Source organism: Falco rusticolus, chromosome 4 (assembly GCF_015220075.1).
Source record: "Falco rusticolus isolate bFalRus1 chromosome 4, bFalRus1.pri, whole genome shotgun sequence".
NCBI lineage: Eukaryota > Metazoa > Chordata > Aves > Falconiformes > Falconidae > Falco > Falco rusticolus.
In genome coordinates this window covers 30840758-30860997 of record NC_051190.1, presented here as the reverse complement: position 1 = coordinate 30860997, position 20240 = coordinate 30840758, and the positions used below count along the sequence as shown (strand labels likewise).

The 20240-nt window shown below is 60.3% G+C and overlaps 2 protein-coding genes across 6 annotated transcripts in view; one reads left to right on the top strand and one right to left on the bottom strand.

Annotated features, from left to right (window-relative positions):
- Positions 1-92: 92 nt before the first annotated feature.
- On the bottom strand, positions 93-14856 carry LOC119146185 (lysosomal alpha-glucosidase-like). Of its 4 annotated transcripts, none has more exons than XM_037383476.1 (20): positions 14473-14856; positions 8984-9521; positions 8641-8786; positions 7568-7733; positions 6977-7073; positions 5874-5993; positions 5512-5630; positions 5308-5439; positions 4416-4526; positions 3480-3593; positions 3232-3316; positions 2748-2865; positions 2245-2378; positions 1972-2123; positions 1603-1751; positions 1371-1512; positions 1093-1191; positions 819-983; positions 592-738; positions 93-388 (listed from the first exon to the last, which is right to left on the bottom strand). In XM_037383476.1, the coding sequence occupies exons 2-20, from the start codon at positions 9509-9511 to the stop codon at positions 326-328; spliced, it is 2787 nt and encodes a 928-aa protein (XP_037239373.1). In that variant the 5' UTR covers positions 9512-9521; positions 14473-14856; the 3' UTR covers positions 93-325. The 4 variants fall into 4 exon arrangements, with proteins under 4 accessions (XP_037239373.1, XP_037239372.1, XP_037239371.1 ...); XM_037383475.1 differs by lacking the exon at positions 14473-14856 and adding an exon at positions 10710-10815; XM_037383474.1 differs by lacking the exon at positions 14473-14856 and adding an exon at positions 10706-10784.
- MAFK (MAF bZIP transcription factor K) overlaps positions 12887-20240 on the top strand; it is a 14401-nt gene continuing 7047 nt past the window's right edge. The window contains exon 1 of one of the 2 annotated variants that reach the window (XM_037383479.1): positions 12887-13054. The gene's annotated coding sequence lies outside the window, so the exon portion shown is untranslated. Of the gene's footprint in view, positions 13055-20147; position 20240 lie in introns of those variants that run through there. The other variant, XM_037383480.1, reaches the window with a different exon arrangement.

The following is a 20240-nucleotide window of genomic DNA, read 5'->3' as shown; positions in this document are numbered from 1 at the left end:
ATCGGGAGGACTGAGCTCAGGGACGAAAACCAGGGGGGCCCCGCCGCAGCTGGCTGCCCCCGCCCCCCCAGCCCCATGGCATGCTCCCAGGACAAGCTCTCCATGTGCCTTTATTGCAGCGGCCCCCACACCTCCGCCCGTACCGCCCACCCGGGGGGCACCCGTGGGGCCAGCCCCCTCCCGGTCCCCAGCCGTGCTGGAGGGGGGCTGCGCAGTGGCAGGTGACAGCCCCAGGTGACAGCGCCGATGCCCTCCCCTCTGTGGGGGGAGCCCCGAGCCTCTCCCGGGCAGCTGGTCTCAGCGTGGCGGGGGGGCCCGCAGCCCATCACAGCCACCGCAGGGAGAAGCCCCGGCTGAGGCTGAGGCCGAGGTCGGTCACGGTGAGAACCTGGGGGAAGAGAGGAGACATGTTGGGAGTATGGCCTCAGTGGGGGGCGTGTGAAGCATCCCTTCCCCTGCCCCCCTCAACCCCAGTGTCCCTTACCCACCGCATTGGCCACCAGCCCTGTGATCCTTAGGGCTGGGGAAAGAGGGGTGGAGACCCCCAGGATGGGGACCGCCAGGTCCAGGCACCCCAAGACGGGGCTGTACCTCGTTGTCCAGGTAGGAGAAGGGCCTCTCCTGGCCATTCAGGAGGACCTTGCTGGGTGGCTGCCGCACCCCAAAGATGCTCAGTGTGCCAATGGTGACCTCAGTAGCCTCAGTGCTGGCATGGAGGACGGTGGAGGTGAAGATGTTCTGCAGGAGGTGACGCCATGAGCACAAGGTGGCCAGGTGCCACAGGACACTCCAGCCCTGCCCTCCCCACCATGTCCCACCTGCGTGACATTAAACACCAGGTAGGAGTAGCTGCCCTGCTCGAAGGTGTCCAGGCTCTCGCCATCATCCCAGAAGAGGTCCCCCCAGGCGGTGGCACTCGAGGACAAAGCCACGATGAGGCGCATGGGGTTCCCTCGGGTCACCTCACTGGTGGTCCCTGGTTTCTGGGGTTCAAAGACACTGGTGCTGTAGGGTTGCAAGCAGCCAGGATGGGGGTCCAGAGGCTGAGGTGCTGGGGGATGGCCCCTGGGGAGGTGACGGGAGGGTGCTCACCTGGGTGGGCAGGATGGCACCCTCCCGGACATGCAGGTTGAGGTGTTCCAGGGGGGCTGACATCTTCAGTGTCTCCCCGCTGCTGTTCACCGAGGAGCCCTGGGCAGGTGGCGAGACATGGGCGTGAGGGGGGTGGGGGCATGGCAGGTAGCCCGGGCATGGGTCTGGGGAGCAGCCACCCCCACCCCTTCCTCCACCGGGGCTTGCTGGGCTCAGCCGTGGCTTCCCACCCAAGCAGGGACCGTCAGAACCCGGCTGAGCGCCACAGTGCTCCTCACCGTGTAGAAGTCGTACCATACGCCTCGGGGGAAGTAGCCTGTGACCGAGTCCACCCCGGGCTCCAGCACTGGCGTCACCAGCAGGCTCTGGCCCCACAGGAACTGCCTGTCCAGTCCCAAGGTGGCCACATCCTGGGGGAACCTGTGGTGGGATGGAGACGCCGCTCGGATCAGCCACTTCTCTGTCATCCAGCCTAAGCATCTCCCCAGCTCCCAGCGGGGATGCTCTTACTCAAAGAACAAGGGCCGGGCGACAGTGTCCCCTTGCAGGTGGGCACGGTGGAAAAGAGTGTAGAGGAAGGGCAGGAGGGAGTAGCGGGTCAGCAGCACATCCTTCATGGCCGTCCTTGCTGCGGGGCTGAATGCTGTTGGGTCCTGGGCCTGGGGGCAATGTGGGGAGTCAGCAGGCACCCCATCCCCAACCCCACCAGGCATCCCCACTGCCCCTGACCTCCTGCATCCCGCTTCCCTCATCCCACATTCCACATCCTCAATCCCGCCATCCCCCATCCTGCTTCCCCCATCCGATATCCCACATCCCACAGCCTATATCCCGCATCCCACCGCTGGGATGCTTCCCACTGGGCACGCTGCCCTCGACCTGCTCGTTCTGGGTGTTGTGGTTGCGAGCGAAGGGGTAGAAGGCACCGAGCTGCATCCAGCGGGTGCACAGCTCCTCCGAGGTGCTGCCGGAGAAGCCGCAGATGTCCGCCCCAACCAGCGGGATGCCGAAGAGGCTGAAGCTCAGCATCCCTGAGGGCAGGGACGGTCAGCAGGGCACAGGAGTTTGGACGTGTCTCCAAACAAGCAGAAAGCTCGATGGAACTGGGGGTGCTGGTGGCAGGGGTGTCTGCGGGCAGCCTGTGCCACCCACCTGGGATGGAGTAATACATGTCCTTCCACTGGCTCCGGTTGTCACCCAGCCAGTGCCCCGAGTACTGGCCCTGGCTGGGGAAGGTGGAGCGGGAGATGACAAAGGGGCGCTTCCCCCGGATCTGGATCAGAGCACTGGAAAACAATGGGGAGAGCTGGGGGCAGGAGGTGAGAGCAGCCCCCCAGGAGTTCACACCTTATCTCACAAGGATGGAGGGAGAGGTCCAGCCCCATGGCAGCCCTGTGGGGCCGGAGGGTCAGCCCAAGCGGTACAGCAAAGGCTCAGCACTGGGACCGGCCTCACCCCCCCATCCCTCCCACAGCGGTGTCAGCTCCCCCCTCCTCTTCCACGTTATTCCCATCCCAGAGGTTGTGAGCAGCCAGGGCATCTCTCCTTCAGGTCGGGCACTCAAATTCCCGTCCTTTCTCTACACAGCCCTGAGCAGCAGCAGGATTTTGTCCCATCCCATCCCCAGGCCAGCAGGAAGCAGGATGCTTGGGTACCTTGCTGTGGCTTTGGCTTCCATCAGCCCGTAGAGGTTGTGGAGGTTGTAGTGCACTGAGGCTTTCTGCTTCGCTGAGGCACACACCGTCTTTGCAGAGAGGGAATCACCCAGCACGGCTGCCAGGAAGGAGAGCCCCCGTTGGCACATGGGGGGGTGTGTGTGTGCAGGGGATGTAGACCCCCACCCAGATGCTTGCTGGCTCTGGGTCAGCCCTCCCACACACAGGAGCCAGCCATTGCTGCCAACACAGCAGCAAAAGCTCATGCAGAAGGTCCCATCCTGCACTCTGACATAGCCCCGACAAGCGTACAAGGCTTGGGCATGGACAGCAGCACACCTAAGTAGGGATGGAGGCATTCAGGGTGTAAAATGGAGACACGCTGTCTCTTAAAAATGGGTTTCCCCCATCACACTTGGTTGCCAGCGATCTCAAAGCACATGGTACCTACCAGCACAGCCTTGTATTTCATCTCCCTCCTTACCCGGTGTGTAGGGTGGGCTGTCCAGCTCTCCTGGGGGGCAGCCGTCTTCAGACCCATCCATGAAGTTGGACGGCTCATTCATGTCCTAAGCAGAGAAAATTGTAAAGCAACTTCAAGGGGGAGGTTTGGGGGATCAGTGGATAGACCTGGAAAAGCAGTATTTGAGGGAGAGATGGTCCTGCCAGGACACACACCAGCATAAGCCGAGCTGCTGGCAGGGAGTGAGCCGGGGGCAAGGAGGGACTTACGATCCAGAGCCCATCAAAGGGCACGTGGGCATGGAAGTGCTGCAGGTTCTCCAGCCACCACTGGTGCGTGTCTGGGTTGGAGAAGTCTGCAAAGGCAGTGAAGCCGGGCCAGACCTGCGGGGACACCACAAAACCAGGGGTTCAGCAAGCGGGTGATCTGTGGGGGACCCCCATGGGGAACAGGGTGCCACAGGGGTGTGAGCATGCTGGAGGGCCAGGGGTGCAACAAGCAATAAACCAGAAAGTAAACCCAGGCCGACCGCTTCCAGTCCTGGATGCTGCATGTACAGCATCCCTCCTGCCTCCATGGTGTCCGGGAGCATCGGGATGCTGGGGACTCCCACCTGGCTGGGTGGGCAGTGGCAGCTGATGGAGTGGCTGCTCTGCCTCTGCTTGCACAAGCCCTGATACCACCTAGCCCAGGGCACGTCAGGAAAGAGCTGTGATTTCTCCACGCTTTGCCTCACTTCAGGAATTTTAGCTGATTCATTTTTCTCCATGTTTTCAGGCTACATTAAAAGCCTCCTCCTCACAGACAGCGAAGGAGAGCTGGTGGGAGCAAATGGTGGTGGGGGGGGACACGCTGGAAGGGGAGCACTGCGGAGCAGATCCAGAGGCGCGTGTCCGTTGCAGACAGCCTCGCCTCGCCCCAGGAACGGGAAGGGAGAGAAATCAGATGACCAGGCTTGGGCAGCGCTGCCAACTCTGTAAAGCTCATATGACTTCCACGGGCTCCTCTGCTGGGGCAGGGGCTGGCTCCCGGGGCCGGTGGAGACACCAGGAGGTGACACGCGAGGCCGAGGGCTGAGCCAGGCTCTAGCAATCATCCCGGAGAGGTCCTTCGGCCACTTGGCTTTCCCTCCAGCGCGAGGGATGAAATCCCAACCCTGCGATGGCACGACCCGCGGGGCTGGGATTTCCCCTGGAGCTCCTCACCTGCCCGATGAGTGGCTGCCCTTGGGTGGTGTTGAGGAACAAGCCCCGTCTCAAGCCTTCGTCAAAAGGCCAGTAGGAGCCGTGAGGGTTGGTGCTGCTGATGCCGGGATCCTGGGGACGGAGCAGAGGTTAGCACTGTTCCTGGCAGACCGTGGCCCCTTCCCCCTGGCCAGCCAGTGTGATTCAGAGAAGAGGACAACCCAGACAGGGTCAGCCAGAGCCCACACACGGTGGCTGTTTTCCCCATGGGGAACAGAAACTTGCTTCAACACTTCCAGGCATGTTTTCTGAAATGCCACTTCTGCAAGTACCCAGGACCCGTTAGGGTGTTTTGGGGAGGTGGGGGACAAATAAAAGCAATCTTGCACTTATGCAAGAAACATCAGGTCACAGACGGGCTTGGGCTACAGCAGGGAGTTCAATGGGGAGGGAGCTCGATCTTTCCCTCTCCAGCACCCCCTCATCCCCACCACCCACAGCAAGCAGAACCCACACCCCCTTTCCTTGTGGAGGGAAGAAGGGAGATCACAGCTGGGTCACGAGAATCCAGCACTCGTGGGGTTTTGAGGGCACCCAAGCTGAGGACCCACGAGTTAAACAGCCTGACCCACAGTTCCTCCAGTTCTTTCACCCACAGGGGACAGGCGCATCCTTGTACTCCCACAGCAGACAGGAACACAGCACCAGAACCTAGCCCATGTCTCTGTGGTCCCTGCATTAGGGGGATTTCCAGTGGCAGTTTACAGCTGCCCGCCCAGCACTGAGGCACAGCCCTGGATACAAATCCCCAGGACCAGGGATGATTGGCTAGGTCCAGGAGCATCCCTTATGTTTCCGTCTTACATCCCAGCTCTGCAGCAAAGACAGCACAGGGGGAAAGGAGGGGGAGTACCAAGATCATAACGTAGCGCTGCCCATGTTTGTGGAGGTCTTCTACCAGCGAGGGGAGGGAGGCAAATTTCTGGGGATCGAAGGTAAAGTCCCGGTACCCATCCATGTAATCGATGTCATTCCACTGCACATCCTGTGGGACAGAGGCTCAGGGGTGGGTAACAGATCTTGGACACCCCCCCACTCCACAGGTCCGAGTGGTTACCTGGGGGATCCGGTAGTTCCTCATGGCTCTTACAATCTCCCAGGTCTCATTGCTGGATCCATAGCCCCAGCGGCAGAGGTGGAAGCTGAGTGCCCAGAGGGGTGGCATGGCTGGGAAACCTGCAGCGGGAGAGTGGGAGCACAGATAGGGTGACCCGAGATGACAGCAGCATCTCAAAAGGATGGGAAGGGGAGGGTGGCGAAAGGCTGACACCTGATGTGCTGGGTGGGCTGGGGAGGGGATGGCTAGGGACTGCTGACCCCTCTCCAGCTGGGAGGGCTGGGGACAGTGGTGAAGCTGGGGTGAGACAGGGATAAGGGCATGGAGAAGATGGATGGCCATGCTGGGGTGCGGGCACTTACCTATCACCTGCTGGTACTGCTGGATGACCATGTTGGGATCAGGCCCCAGGAAGATGTAAAAATCCAGGACCCCCCCAATGGTCCTCCAGGTCAGGCCCGGAGCAGGCTGCAGGGCCACCTCTTGCAGGTGGGGGGATAGAAAAAGACAGTGACCATCGGGGAGCACCCCCCAGACCTGGACCCCCACGTGGGGGACCAGGCAGCACCACAGGCAATGCTCAGCTTCTGGCAGGGGAACTAAGAAATCATATGACTGGGACATCACTGGCTTGTGTGGGGAGAGAGCTCTCTATCTTAAAAATTTGCTCTTTAAGCCCAAAGCTGCGCCATTCTCCCAGCTTCCATGTAAAGACCAAGCACATGCAGGACTCCCCTTCACGTCCTTCCCCAAAATCCCCTCCTGAGTGAATCAAGAGCTACTTGTACAAGTGAGCATGTGGGCTTTCCTGGGAAGGGCTTTTCAGACGATTGAGCCCTCAAGCTTCAGCTCAGGTGGTTGCATCTCCCACGAGCTCCTCCTTGGAGCATGGCTGCAATAAAGCCGAGCGCAGCTGGAGCTCCGGGAGTCCTGCCACGTGCAGCATTGTCCCAGCTGGCTGCAAGCGGTGGCTGCTGGGAGGGACGGGTGGTCGCCGGTGCCGTCCCCAACACGGCAGGAGCCCATGGGAGCTGCTGCGTGTTCAGCTGGCACACACGGCCAGATCCCACAGCTGCAGCTGGCGCAACACAGCTGGGAAGAGCATGGGTGGCAGACGGCATCCCCAGCTGTGCCCCAGCCGTGCCACGCCACTGGCCCTGGGGGCAAGGGCGTTTCGGGTCGAGGGGGAATGGGCAGAGACCCGCACGCAAGGGACTTGCTTTTATGAAGGCAACTCAGCAGCTGGGCGTGTGGTTAAACTGCTCAGCAGTTGCTAAAGAGCCTTGCCGTAGCCAGGAAACAGATGGCTATGCTCAATAACGGAGCCATCAAACCACATCTTTCCCTTTTACGGCTTCCTCTCACCCCAAGTTCCTGATCTGGCCGCTCCCGCAGCTCCCATCCATCCCCTCCTGCCGGGTCCTCCTCCAGGACAAACTGGCCTGGGGTCCCCTGGGACACCTACCTATTGCATTGCTGTTGAGGAGGAAAACCCCGTGAGCATCTCCGCCCTCCTCCATCAGCAGGTAGAAGGGATGAGCACCGTACAGGTTGAACGATTCCTGCAAAGAGGATGTGCCGGGTGACAGAGCAGCCCCCAGGCAAAGTGGGAGAGCCCCACATCACTGGGGGCAAAAAAACAACTCTGTGCATCTGCTGCCACCACCCAACCATGCATCTGTCACCCCTTGTGGAGGACAAGGTGAGGGATGAGGATGGTTTTGGAGCTGGTGCTGAATGCCATGGGAGGCTGCTTCTTCCTCACAGCTCAGGGGCTGCTCCAGAGCTGGGCTGGGCAAGGGGGAAACCTCCTGCCTTGCCACAACCTGTTGCACTAGTGACAGGGTGGAGCAGAAAACACTCAGGGCCCTCAGAGTGCCAAAAGCCTTTTGCAATTGCTCTGAAATCCTCCCAGCACATACCTGCCCATTAGCCTTGACCACCCCCTGCCTCTCCCAGTGCTGCCGCCCACCCCCTTGCCATGTTTTCCCAGGGCTTGTCCCATGCACCCCGGTCCTCGCCCCCTGCACCCCCACGGGGAGGGGGGAGATGGTACCGTGGGAGCGACGTCACGGGCCCACAGTGTGAGGGTGTTCCAGTCCAGGCTGTGCAGGAAGGTGCCACGGTGCTCCCCCAGCCCATAGAGGAACTTGGACGGGAGCGATGTGGATATCTGGAGAAACTGGTTAGCAAAGATCAAGGGGGCCACGGTGGTGTTGAGCCTGTCAGGGTGATACCAAGGGAGAGAGGTCAAGAGGGGATGTTGGGATCTATTGGGATCCATTTGCCAATCAACAATTGACCCCTTCCCTCTTAAAACATCCCCAGGGCCAGCACAGCAGCGTATGCCCCACCCCACATCCAGCCCCAACGTCGTGGCCCAGACAGCAAATTTGAGTCTGGCTGGATGTGAGGCACAGCCTGAGCCCAAACAAGCCTGACCCAGCACGGCACAGCCTTTCTTTTGACACCAGAAGTTTCCATCCAGGTTATTATTAACCACCAAGGCAATATGGTGGTGGGGTTTCTCAGCCTGTTGTCGCTGATAAGCAGCTCCCAAGTAAAGGACAGAAAACGGGCACCAGCAAAAGGGAAGGGGGAGGAAAGGACAGGATCCCAGAACACCCTGGCCATGCCTCAGCGAGCTGTTGGTGCTCACCAACAGCTTAGTGTGGGCAAAGCCATGGAGGCAACTGAGAGCAGCACAGCAAAGCCACCCGCAGTCCTTTTCCACAAAAAGCCTGGAGATGTGGGTGTCCCTATAGCTTGGACAGCCAGGGAAATCCAAAAGCAGGCGAGACACGCAAAGCCACAACCCTTCAGTGGCCCTTTCCCCAAGCCACCAGGTGGCTTATTGGTGATGTGCTGGGGACCTGCACAATGCTTGTCTGTTTTTGGACCGGAGAGGAATTAGGGTACTGGGAGGTTTTTGGAGAGATGCTCCCCAGATCCCACCCAGCCCTGACATGACCACAGCAAGCACTGGAAAGATGAAGAGTAATTATTGGCTGGAGATCCTGCAGTGTGGTTTTTCCTAGGAAAAACCTCCAGGAAGCGTGCTGGAGCCTGCCTAGGGTGGGATGAACTTCCCCCCACCTGCTGTGGGATGCAGAGGAGGTGGGTTCTTACAGCACTGTCCCTGTCGCCTTGCGCCGCAGCAGCACCCCAAAGGGGTCCCAGGAGAAATCCAGACTGTAGATGGGGTTTTCTGCCCTCTTCATCGTCTGGGGAACCTCTAGGGGAACCTCATACCGTGGATTGGTCGCATCAGTTATCTGCAAAAGGGAGAAAATGCACTTTAAAGACCAGCAAAGAAAGAGGGCAAAGGGTTGGAGATGCTCTTGACCACATACAACCATGCCTGGAGCACAGCAGCTTCCAGACTTGGTCTGAGCAGGGGACGGTCACCTATGGGATGGAGGGTGCAGAAGCGCAGTCCCAAGCTCTGAAGGGCAGCCAGCGTGAAGCTCACCTTGATGTGCAGCCGCGTGTCTGTCTGAAACTCCACGTCCAGCCTCAGCATCCTGATGTCCTGGGGGTAATAAGCCTTCTCCCTCCGCACCAGCAACCCCACCATGCCCAGCGCTGTCTGGTTGAGGCTCTCCAGGGTGTAGCTGGGGAAGTCAGGGGGGTAGAAGCACCAGGGCACTCCCCGCTTGCCCCCTGCCGGCGGCGGGGTCTCCATGAAGCAGCACCCCCGGCTTTCGCAGAGCTCCTGGGTCACCACGACATGCCGCTCCGGGTAGCAGTCAAAGCGGTGGTTTTCAGGCACCAGGAGACATTTGGGGGGCAGTGTGGGTCTGGGCCAGCCCCCTGATACTTGCCGTAGCACCCAGACCGTGATGGTGCTCAGCAGCACAGCAGCCACCAGCAGCCCGCTGCCCACCCACCACGGGGCCAGCTTCCCACGGCCGGTGGGTGTTGAGGCAGCCCCTTCCTCCTCCACCCGACATGCTGCTGGCTGCGGCACTGTTGTCGTCAGCTTCTGGTACGACTTCATTGTCCTGGCACTGGAGTGAGGGAGAGATGGAGGCAAGTGTGAAGGAGCCAGAGAGGAGGAGCTCACCCAAGCCTCAAGGACGGCTTCCCCATTCCCGACGCCCACAGTGCAGACAGAGCCTGCCCCCCTTGGCACCCAGCACCTCGATGTCGGTGCCCTCAGCTAAGGTGCATGTGGCAAACTCAGCAAAGGGTGGCTTTGCCAGGGGCGGGTGGTCCTAACCCTGCTGGAGTGCGGGGAGGTGCTGCCACAGGACTCTCCGCCAGCCCCAAGGGACAAAGTGCCACCTGCCTGAACCCCACCTGCTCTTGGGGGGTGCCAAAGTGGCCCCTCGGTGAGTTTTTCCCTGGTCTGAATTTACAGGCTGCAGCATTTCTGGAAGCTGCAGGCAAAACCGAGCTCCCTCTGCCCACGGGAACAGAGCCGTAGTGCTGGGAGTTGCGGCTCCCAGGTACTGAGCATCCTCTGCTGTCGCCCAAAGCCCTGAGTCAGAGGTTTTAGCCCTGGGGAGAGCTGGATGAGGGATGGCAGGGAATGCACCATCAGTCTTTGCTTCCCACTGATAAAATCTGATTTTCACAAACTCTCAGGCAAACACCTCCTGAACTGGAAGGAAAGAAGACCCCCACATTCCTGCTGAGCCCAGGGAGCGATCTCAACACCTTAAATAAGAGACACAACTTTCTTCTTTCCATCTCCTGCCCAAACCATAGGCACCTGGACCCCACCCATCTCCGCCCTGCAATCTGCAAAAGCTCAGCAAAACGTCTCTCCTCCAAAAGCAGATTTTATTCCCCGGCAGCCCCTCCCCAGCTCCGGCACCAAAACGGCTCAAACTGCCAGGGCCTGGCTCCGAAGCCACCCTGGGCGCAGCGCCTGCCCCACACAGCACCTCAGCCTTATGCAATCGCCGCTCACTCACCCACGCGTGGGTGCCTTCGGGGTGCCAGCACCCACCCACCATTGCCGGTGAGCACCGTCGCACCCAGCATGCAAACCCCAGGGACCTCGGCATGCCACCAGCCCATACACTCATGCTCATGCCAGGCCGCCCTGTGATGCAGTAGCATTCACTGGGGGGACAGCCAGTGCCTGCAGCCGGGGGGTCCCCAGCCCAGCATGGGGAGGCACAGTGCCCCAGGACCCCCCTGCCCGGCCTGCCTGGGCCCCGCTCCGGCCATGCCAGGTGCTTACATACACGTGTCTCCTCTTGACATTGTGGCTGCGGGCAGCGGGCAGCAGGCAGGCGGGCAGCAGGCAGCAGGCAGGCAGGGCTCCCAGCTGCTGCAGCTCTGCCTGCTCCACCGTAAACACCCTACAAGGCGCCCGGCTCCTACCGCTCCTCTCTAGTAGCAGCGCCTGCACACACGCCTCTCCGGCAACTTCCCAGCCACTCGCTCCTCTGGTTTGTGTGCTTTGTCTTTATGTATTTTTTTTTTAAATATATGTATCTATGCTCAATGCTGTTCAAAGGTGGAGAATACGGGAGATTATCTTTCAGATGTTCCCCAGCCTGGATGCACACAGGGTCTCAAAGCCTGGAGTATTAATGCTTCTACTCTGCTTTTAGGGTGAGAGCACTGTACCTAAAGCAGCGTGACAAAGCTGCCTGTGCTGAATCCTGCACCGTGGCTTTGGGGAATGGTGATGCCAGATGTGTTCTGAGCACATGGTGGGTGGGCTAGACCCACAAAACCCCACACTTCCCAAAATGAAGCCCCTTTTTTCCATCCAGGTTTTCACCAGAGGTCCTTTATCCAATGCACTCCTGTTCATCTGGTTAACGAGTGCATATAATTGCACACTCCCTGGCCAGGCTTCCCCAATCTTGAGGGACTTGGGAGAGCTGCTCATTGTTTACTGTCGAAGGCCACTGCAGTCTAAAGGTCAGCAGCAAAGGACAACAGACCTTTGGAGCGGAGTTGCTTTCCCCGGGGAATGAAAACAAAAAGTAAGAGCTGTTGTGAACAGCACGATACAGCCAGAAGCAGAATTTCAGGTGACATGACTGACCCACCCACCCCACCATGCTGTATGCAATCTGGCAAACGCGTGTTGTTGCAAAGACAGGGGAAAATACCTCACTGTCTCGTGGATGTCTCAGGGAAAACCCTGGATGATGCAGGACAGTTCTGGTTATTACCACCTGGAAAGGGCACGGGGGCCGGTGGCCATGCTGGAGACACCGGTGGCCCCAAGGCTCCCACCACCAGCACCCCTCTCCTTGCTTGTCTTGGCTCTCTGAGCCACCCAGGATGTAAAGGAGACCTGGAGACAAACCTCAGAGACATCAACGGGGACCACAGGGATGGCTGAAATCTGCCCTCCAGCCCTGAGCTCAGCCTGTCCCAGTGCCTGCAGCAGGTTTGCAGCCAGAGCCCACAGCTCCCGAGAGGCGAAGGCTGGCGCTGCTGCAGTCACACTGGGCCGCAGCTTCATGCCACCATCTGGGAGCTTTGCCCAACCTCATTAGCCCAATTCCAATAAAAAACAGGGGTTCCTACCAGCAGGGAGGTGCATCTGCCCAACGCCCGCTTCAGCCAGGGCCCGCAGGGCTGCACCAGTCATGGGGGTCCCCATGCTTTGCACCTTGTGTTGCCCAAAGGGAGCAGCAATAGCCAGGACCTGACTCAAAGCCTCAGCTACGGCCCTTAGATATGCATCAGCGAGGGTCTTTGGGCCCGAGGCTGGAAAGTCCGAGTTGCAGGGGGCCAACACAGACTTTCTAGTATAGTTACGAACACAAAAAAGATCAGAGGGAGCCCAGCTTTGATGGAGGCAGCTGGGTTTGGGCAGCCACAAGTGTCATGATGGTTTTTTCATGCATCTGCATCATTGTTGGGTGCTCCCAGGTCTGAAACGCTACGTGCACCACGAGGTCAGGGCGCAGCGTTAGCAGCTCTCACAGTTGCAGGAGGAAAGCGCGAGGTCAGGGTTCAGGATCCGGCCCTGGGGCAGCCCCCAGGGGTGCCGGGCGATGGCTGGTCCCGGTGGCCGCCGGCGGCGGAGGGCAAGCCCTGCCTGAGGCCCCTCACGGAGCCCTGGGACCAAACTGACCCCCGACAGCCTCCCGGCGCCCCGTCCCGCTGCAAACCCAACGGCGCGCCAGCGTGCAAAGCCCCACGGCCGCGCCGCGACCCGCTCCCCGGGAGCGCTCCGGGGGGCCCGGGCCCTGGTCCGCGCTGCACACCCCGCCGGGGGGGGCGCTACGTGCCGGCCCCGCCCCGTCCCCGCGCCCTTCCCCATGAATGAACCGCGCGGGCGTGGCTGGGGGGTGACGCGGCGCGGCGGGGGCGGGGCCGGGCGGTGACGCGCGGCGTGACGCGCCATGCCGGAAGCGGCGGGGGCGCTGGTTGGTCGGCGGCGCGGCGGGGGGGAGGGGGCCGCCCCGCGCTTGTTGTTGTCCGCGGGACTCGCTGGCAGGGAGGGAGGGAGCCGCGCAGCGCCCCCGCCGCCGCCCCCGCCGCCCCCCGCCGCCGCCGCCCCCCCCCCCCGCCGCCGCCCCCGCCCCGGGCGCGCGCGCGCGCTCCCGCCGGCACGCAGGTGAGGAGCCGCCCGGGCGCGGTGGGGCGGGGGCGGGGGGGGGGTTGGTTGGGCTGGGGGGGGTGGGGGTGGGGAAGTAGCCGCGCGTTCCCGCCGAATGGCGGGAGGGGGGGCGGTGGCCTGGTGCGGCCCGGCTGGGCTCGGCTCGGTCCGGTCGGGTCCGGTCGGGCGGGGCGGCGGAGGTAAAAGTGCTGAGTCACCACCGCGCCGGGCACGTGGTGCCGCCGCCCCTCGCACCGGGCCGGGCCGGGCTGCTCGCACGTGGGCCCCGGCGGGGCGGCGGCGGGGGAGGTGTCGGGGCAGCGCGGCCCCTCGGCCCAGCCGCCCCCAAAGCGCCGGGGAGCCGCGGCGGGGCGGGGGCTCGGCGGGCCCTGCGGTCACCCCTTCCCGCCGCCTCAAGCCCCAGCGCGGGGCCAACGCGGCTCAGTCGCCCGCGGGATGGGGCTGGCGGGGGCCGTGGGGTCCCCTCGGGGAGGCCGGCGGGGCCGCGCCTGGGCGGTGCTGCCCCGTCTCCCGTGGTTATTGTGATTGTCCCCCCCGCGGACGAGCGCGCAGCCTGCCGCCGCCTTTGAATGGCTCTGAAAATACATGCGAGGAAACCTGTTGTGACGCCGCGCGCTCCGCGGTCTAAAAATAGCCGCTTTTGTAGTAACGGAGGGAGCCGGGGCGCAGCCGGTGCCGGGCGGCGTGGCAGCAGCGGCCCGGGGGAGCCGCTCCCCGCCCTGGGTTATCGGGCGGGCGCAGCCGCCGGGGGAAGCGCCGGCCGGGCTCCGCGCTGCCCGTCGGTCGGGCCGGGGCTGCGGCTGCAGCGGTGGTTATCTGTCCCGGGCACGGCGGGGCGGAATAGGAGCGGGGCGTGGTGTGTTCGGGCCGGTCCCGGAGCCGGGGGGGGGGGGGCAGCGCTTCGAGCGGGGCGCTGCGCGGTTTCCCCCGGGGGAGGGGGTGCTGCCTGGCTCCCGGGGACTGTGGCGCTGGGGGGATATCCGGGGTGGGAGCGGGGTGCCCGAGCGTCGGGGCTCTCCCGGTGTCGGGTCTGTCGGCGGGAGGAAGGGCTCCCTCTCCCCCTCGGGCTGCCGGCCCGCTGCCTCCCTCGTGGCCGCGCCGCGGGGGTTTGTTTCACAGCTTCTGCGGAAAGCAGGCCACGAGGGCTCCAATTAGGAACGAGCCCCCTTTGGGCAAAGTTGTTACAGAAAAGGGAAAGGCCTCCGTTTTCACTTTCGCCCGGCTGCCCCCTCCCTCACCGCGGAGCCCGGGGACTGCGGGGGGAGCCCCCATGAGGCAGGCGTCCCCCGGGCGCCTTTTCCTTGCGTTCCCGGTCTCCACGAAGCCGTGTCTGTGGAGGAGCGCAGCCCCTCGCCTGGCACCTCCTGCCGCGCTGCTGTCAGGGGTTTAGCAGCAAATGAATTTACCTAATTTACCTTGTGACTTTCGGTTTTTCCCCTCGCTGCTGAACGGGGCACGCGTGCCTCGCGGTTCCCCCCCGTGCCTTCTGTGCGGACGCGGTGCTGCTTGTGGAGAAGCCTTCCTCGTGCAGTCACTTCCTAGAGGTGATGGACGCCACGCTTGCCCAATGGCAGCGGGAACACTGCTCCTGCCCGCCGGAGGTGCCGGCCGGTGGCCTGCTGGTGGCGGGGTGATTGCCACACCATCGGGGCACGCGGTGACTTCGGCCGGCCGGACACCCTGCCCGCTCCTGCAGGCCCTGAGCTTGTCAGGGCTTGGTACCTGCGTCGCGGGAAATATGCCTGGTTGTATTACGCCAGGCTCATGCTCTGCTTCACCAAGTGTTTCTGAACCAGAGGCAGAAATTTTGTTAGTTTTTATTTATTTATTTAATTTTTTTTTTTGCTCGCCTGTCAAGCATAGCGTGCTTTGTCATGTTTTATGTCATTCCTGCACCGTCGCCTGTCTGGGCAATCTGTTGTGGCAAGGAGTTCGGTACCGCTGTGTGCCTCCTGGAAGGGAAAAATACAGATCAGCCTGGTACGCTCTTTATTTCCATCGACATTGGAAGATGATTAACGGTGTGGAATGCGCTGCAGACCTTGGTATTAAAAATCTCTGTGTGAGATGTTTGGGAAGCAAAGAAAGGACAGCTGGGAGCGCTGGCCCCCACGGCGGTCGGGGTTTGTGGGATAAGCTTGCTCGCTGATCATTTTTGTAAACATCCAGCTGTGAAGTACTTGAGCAGTGCTAGCACTTTCAATTATCAGGAAGTTTCAGGCTCAGCACCCTGTAGAGATGAACAGGCGGTTTCCACTTCTGTCTGAGCTATTGTTTCAGGCTATCTTCAAACTCGGGCAGAGAGTCTTCCAAGCACGAACGAAGCACAAGCGATGCAGTGCTGTGTGACCATCAACACAAGAAGTGAGCGGGAAGAGCCAGTAACGAGAGCGATTACCCTGCCACTAAGCTCCTGAGCGGAGGGCCAGCTTGCGTAGCAAATCCTGCTGCTCTGCAATATTGCAGGGCCCTGAATAGCGATGCTGTGATGTTCTGTTATTAGCAGTCGGTGAAGACGTCCAACTCGATGGCTGGCATGTGGGGTCAGGAGCAGCAAGGAATCCCAATCCCAGCTCTGCCCCAGAATCCGGCTGTGCGTCCGAGCAATTTATTTGTTGCTCGGTGGCTCAGCTTGGCTGTCTCGTGGAGATGCGTCTCCAGGCTAGGGATGCTGAGGTGTAATTCTGGTGATGCTCTGTCACTATGTTTTATCAGCGCATGATGGAGGAAGTGCTGTCTCTTTGTTGGTAGCGGGGCCGGCTGCCACGTATCTTTCCCCTTCAGCCACCTCCTCTGTGAACTTCTGAGGTGACACACAAGCGTACCCTCCTGGTACTCCGTATCCTCTGCTCCCTAACCACAGGCTCCCTGCAGCATCTGACTAGGTTGTTTACCAAACCACTGAAGACTGTCTGATCCCTGTCCAGGCTTCCCCAGAGAGCGCCTCAGAGAGCCGTGTCCTGGCAGCTCTCAGATGTGCTCTGAAGGTTCCTGAATCTCTCCTCTTTGCTGCTGGATGCTGGTTCCGATCCATAAGGGAAATGGAAAGCTGGCCAGCTGGGCGAGGGCTGTGTGGAGCTCCTCTAGAACAGTAAACAGTGACTCACCCCCTCCTTGTGTCTTCTCTCTCTTCATGTCAAGTATATTGCCTCGCATATGCTTCTACTCTCTGATTCACACCATCAGCCCGTCCCTCCCCGCTCTCATTACAAATGAGTGACAAGCGTCAGTCTGCCTTACAGGATGTGTGAAGATTGTCAGCGCAGGAGAATGGCTTTTTGAAGGATGGGGAGAGGGATGGTGCTCTGCCTACCATGCTGCGATGTGCTGGAAACCCGTGTCGTGCCTCTGAGTGGCAGAGGCACAGCGACAAAGGTTTAAGCGTCTGTAAGTTCCCTTCACCTGTCAGCTCAGATGTTATCCTGGGTAGGCATATCCGTTTGGCTAGCGCTCTGGAGCTGGGAATAACTTAAGGATAAATGAGAAATGTAACTAAAACAGCTGCCTGGGAATTAAATCGCTGCATTTGGGAATGAGTAGAGTATTCTCTGCGTAACTGCTGGTGCTGAATTGAGGCGCGATGGCAGAGATCCCTATCGCTGCTTGAACCTTACGCTGTTTTTCTGCCCACTGGAAGTCGTCGCTGGCCTGGCTGAAGGTGAGGGTTGCATGTTTTCAGTTTGCTGTACGTGTCTGAGGATGGAAGCTAAACACCAGCGGGGCTGTCTGCCAGGCACTCGTGTTCTGGCTGGGGTTGTCTTTCAGTGTAGAAAGAGTTATAAAATTTGAGTTCATCCGCAGTTGTTGGGTGTCGGCAGTGACTTTATAGTAATTCCTTAATGCGTAACGCGCTTTGAAAGCCCTGTAGCGTGGAAAGTCTGAAACCTAATTCTGGCATGTTTTCTCTCCTAATTGCAAGCCTTGTGTGGAAAGCTCTGTCCTATCTCTGCATGAGTTGGGCTTTCTGCTGTCTTCCCCTTTCCAAGCAAAGGAGTTGGGGATCTCTAGATGGTCTAAGCTGAGACCGTCAGTCTTGGGATGTCAGCTGGAGATGTCTAGGTTTTTGGGAGGATGCTGCAAGAGGCATGGAAGTCGTCTGAGCAAGGCAAGAGGGCGTTGGCAAGGCTGTCAATGGGTAACTTTATTGCAGAATTACAAGGGCTCTTTATGTAACCCACAGTCAAAACACTTGCTTTAAATACAAGCGCAGAGCTGCACTGGAAAAGCCTTTGCCCCTTACAGTTGGTGTATTACTACTCTCCGCTTTATTTACGTAGCGTTCAAAGTGTGTTGTACTGCTTACAGAATAGAGATGTAATGCGGTCCTTGTTCCAAGAAGCTGAGTTCCTAATTTTAGTTGTGATGCAGCAAACTCAATTAAGAAAAGAAGGGCAGGAATAGGGTAAAGACTAAAAGGGTTCTAATAATCAAATCGCAGACAGGGTCCCAGAAGACCCGTGGGCAGCATGTTTAGGGAATGCTGCTGGATGTGATGTGTTTGCAGGATGGTTTAGCGTTTTCTTGTGGGATTTTGCCTTCTAACTGTGGGAGATGCCGTGCTGATTTTAGTTGCTTTTTGTTGGTAGCTGAATAGTCCCAAATGGTCCTGATGGGAAGGATTTTGTAGGTGAGGAGATGGAACCTGAGGCCCTGGAGGACTGCTGGTGAGGGTTGCTGGTGTTGTTGTATTGGTTTCGAGCAAAGCCTGAACCACACCTGTGGGTTCACCTAGTGCAGAGATAAGGCTTGCCCTGGCACTAGTGTCTAGCGCGTGGCTTGAGCCCATTTGAGCGTTTCTAGTTGTGCTGCCAAATCCTGCCCATGGGGTCGGGGCAGATCCTGATCTCCCACCCTTGTGTGGAGAGGGCCTGGCATCACGATTCCTGACAGAGCCCTGAATCTCCTTGCTCATCTGTGCCAGCAGTGGCTCTGGCATGTGGCTCCTAGTGCAATCCAAGGGATGCCAGCCCATCGTCTCGGGGGGGTGCCGGCCCATCATCCAGGGTGTTCGGGTGTGCGGGGGGAGGCAGGTGTGCGGCACGGGGCCCCGTGCTGGGCAGGAGAGCGGCTGCGCCGTCTGGCGAGGGATGCAGAGGGTAAGGCGATGTTTCTCGGCAACATGGAGCGACAGGTGATCAGAAGGGGTTTCCTCACGTGGGGCCGCAGCATCGCTCGGGCACTGCCCCCCTGGCAGAGGCACCCTCACCCCTCGCCTCGTGTTGGCCACGATATTTTACGTTTCTTTCCAACTCGGCGCGGCCAAGTGGCCTGCTTCAGTTTTTCCATCGGCTGGCGTAGAAAGCACTTTGAAGCCGGGCTGAGTGAGGATCAAAAGGCTTTTTGTGTCAGGGGTGGGTGTGCCGGGCCTGCCGTCTGCCTCCCCCGTCTTTTTGACTTTCCTTTTCCGGTTCTCTCGCTGGCGCGGCTCGGCGCAGCGTGCCCCTCGCCTTGTAGGGCCGGGGGCGGCGGGAGGGGGGATGCCGAGGGAAGGAAGAGTTTCTGATGCTGTGGGAATGCGAGCGCTCAAACTCTGTAAACAGCTGGTGACTCACTGCATAACTATGGCACCAACTGCCTGCGCGCCCGCGGCGCGGTGCCGCGGCAGGGAGGGGGCTGCCGGCCCTTTCCTTTACGCACTGGCAGCGCCTCTGCTCTCCTGAACTCCGGGACCGCTTGGCCGAGACCGGGAGCTTTTTCCTTCCTCCTCCGTGCTAGCGCCTACGTCTGAGCCTCCGGCCTGGAGGTAGGGGTGGGTGGCGGAGGGGAAGCGATGGACGGCCCAAGGGCAGCGCTGGGGTCTGGAGAGGCCCTCATTGGAGGGAGAGCCTGCCTGGGGTCAGCCCTCGTGCAACACGTGTGGCACGGCGGTGGCTGCGCTCAAGGGAGAGCCTGCCTGCAGTCAGCCCTCGTGCAACACATGTGGCACGGCAGCACCTGCGCTCAAGGGAGAGCCTGCCTGCGGTCAGCCCTCGTGCAACACGTCTGCCTGGGGTCAGCCCTTGTGCAACACGTGTGGCACGGCGGTGGCTGTGCTTGAGGGAGAGCCTGCCTGCAGTCAGCCCTCGTGCAACACGTGTGGCACGGCGGTGGCTGCGCTCAAGGGAGAGCCTGCCTGCGGTCAGCCCTCGTGCAACACGCGTGGCACGGCAGCAGCCACGGGTCAGGCACATCCAGTTGCTCGGAGGTGGCTGTCAGGGGCTGGGACCCGCTGCCCTGCCCTGTGCCCAGCTGGCTCCTGCTGCCCCGCTGCAGTGGGGGCTGCTGGAGGTGTGCCCAGGGTGGGGTGTGGTGCTGGAGGAGAGGAGGGAAGGACTCAGTGATGCTCTGGAAAACGCAGCGCACACCAGTTGCTGTAAGTGGTCCATTCATCACAGAGCATCTTGGCTTGTGTGCTGTGCGGCTGTCCTTGTTCCTCCTCCAGACATGGAGAGCTGTGCTGTCTCAGGCTTAAAAATAGAGGAGGCGCCTATATACACTCCCTAATATCTAGGATAGTATCTTGCAGCTTTGCACTTAGGGGATTATTTTTTTTCTGCCCCCCTCCACTCTTCGTCTTGATGATTTTTTTTTTTTTTTACGTAAGTCGTGTGATGATGAGGTGTCTCGACTGATAAAATTCAAGTGACAGCAGCATGGGCTGAGCCAGCACCTTCACCCACACGGCTCCCAGGGGTCCCCCCACCCACCTTTGTGCCCCCCACTCCCTGCCCCGCATCCCGCCACCCCCTGTTTGCAGATATGAATGAGTTTGTTTACTCTCCGACGACCTCGTGATGTCTTTGCACAGACATGACCTGAAGTCATTATTGCTTTTGGGCTTCTCTGTTTCCATGGCGACTGTCTCTGGGTTGGCTACTTTCCCAAGGTCACCATGGCAACTATCAGAAGGGAATCATGCTTGGGATGCTTTGGCTGGATTTTTCATGAATGATTAGGATGTGTGACACGATGCAGACGTGGAAATGGGGAGGGTATGGGCTGGGCTGGGGAAGGGGAGGGGGGCGGAGAGGGAGAGGACTCCCGCCAGACAGGCTGCGCGCTCTGCGGTGCCACTGGGCGTGCAGCCCTCGAAGCCGCCCGCCGCCGCGCGTCGGGGGGGGACCGGCGCCTCGCGCCCTCCCCGCTGGGGGAGCGATAGGGAGAGGCTGTGATGGTGGCACGGCTGCGGTCGCCTCTCTAGTGG

What these genes read in the sequence shown, in the direction of transcription:
- LOC119146185 (XM_037383474.1), bottom strand. Translation starts at nt 10,728, where the DNA reads ATGTCAAGAGGAGACACGTGTAT. An exon ending in CCTCAACAGCAATGCAATAG is followed by an intron (nt 5,994 to 6,976) that starts GTAGGTGTCCCA and finishes CCCACCTGCAAG; the next exon opens with AGGTGGCCCTGCAGCCTGCT. An exon ending in CCTTTGATGGGCTCTGGATC is followed by an intron (nt 3,317 to 3,479) that starts GTAAGTCCCTCC and finishes TTCTCTGCTTAG; the next exon opens with GACATGAATGAGCCGTCCAA.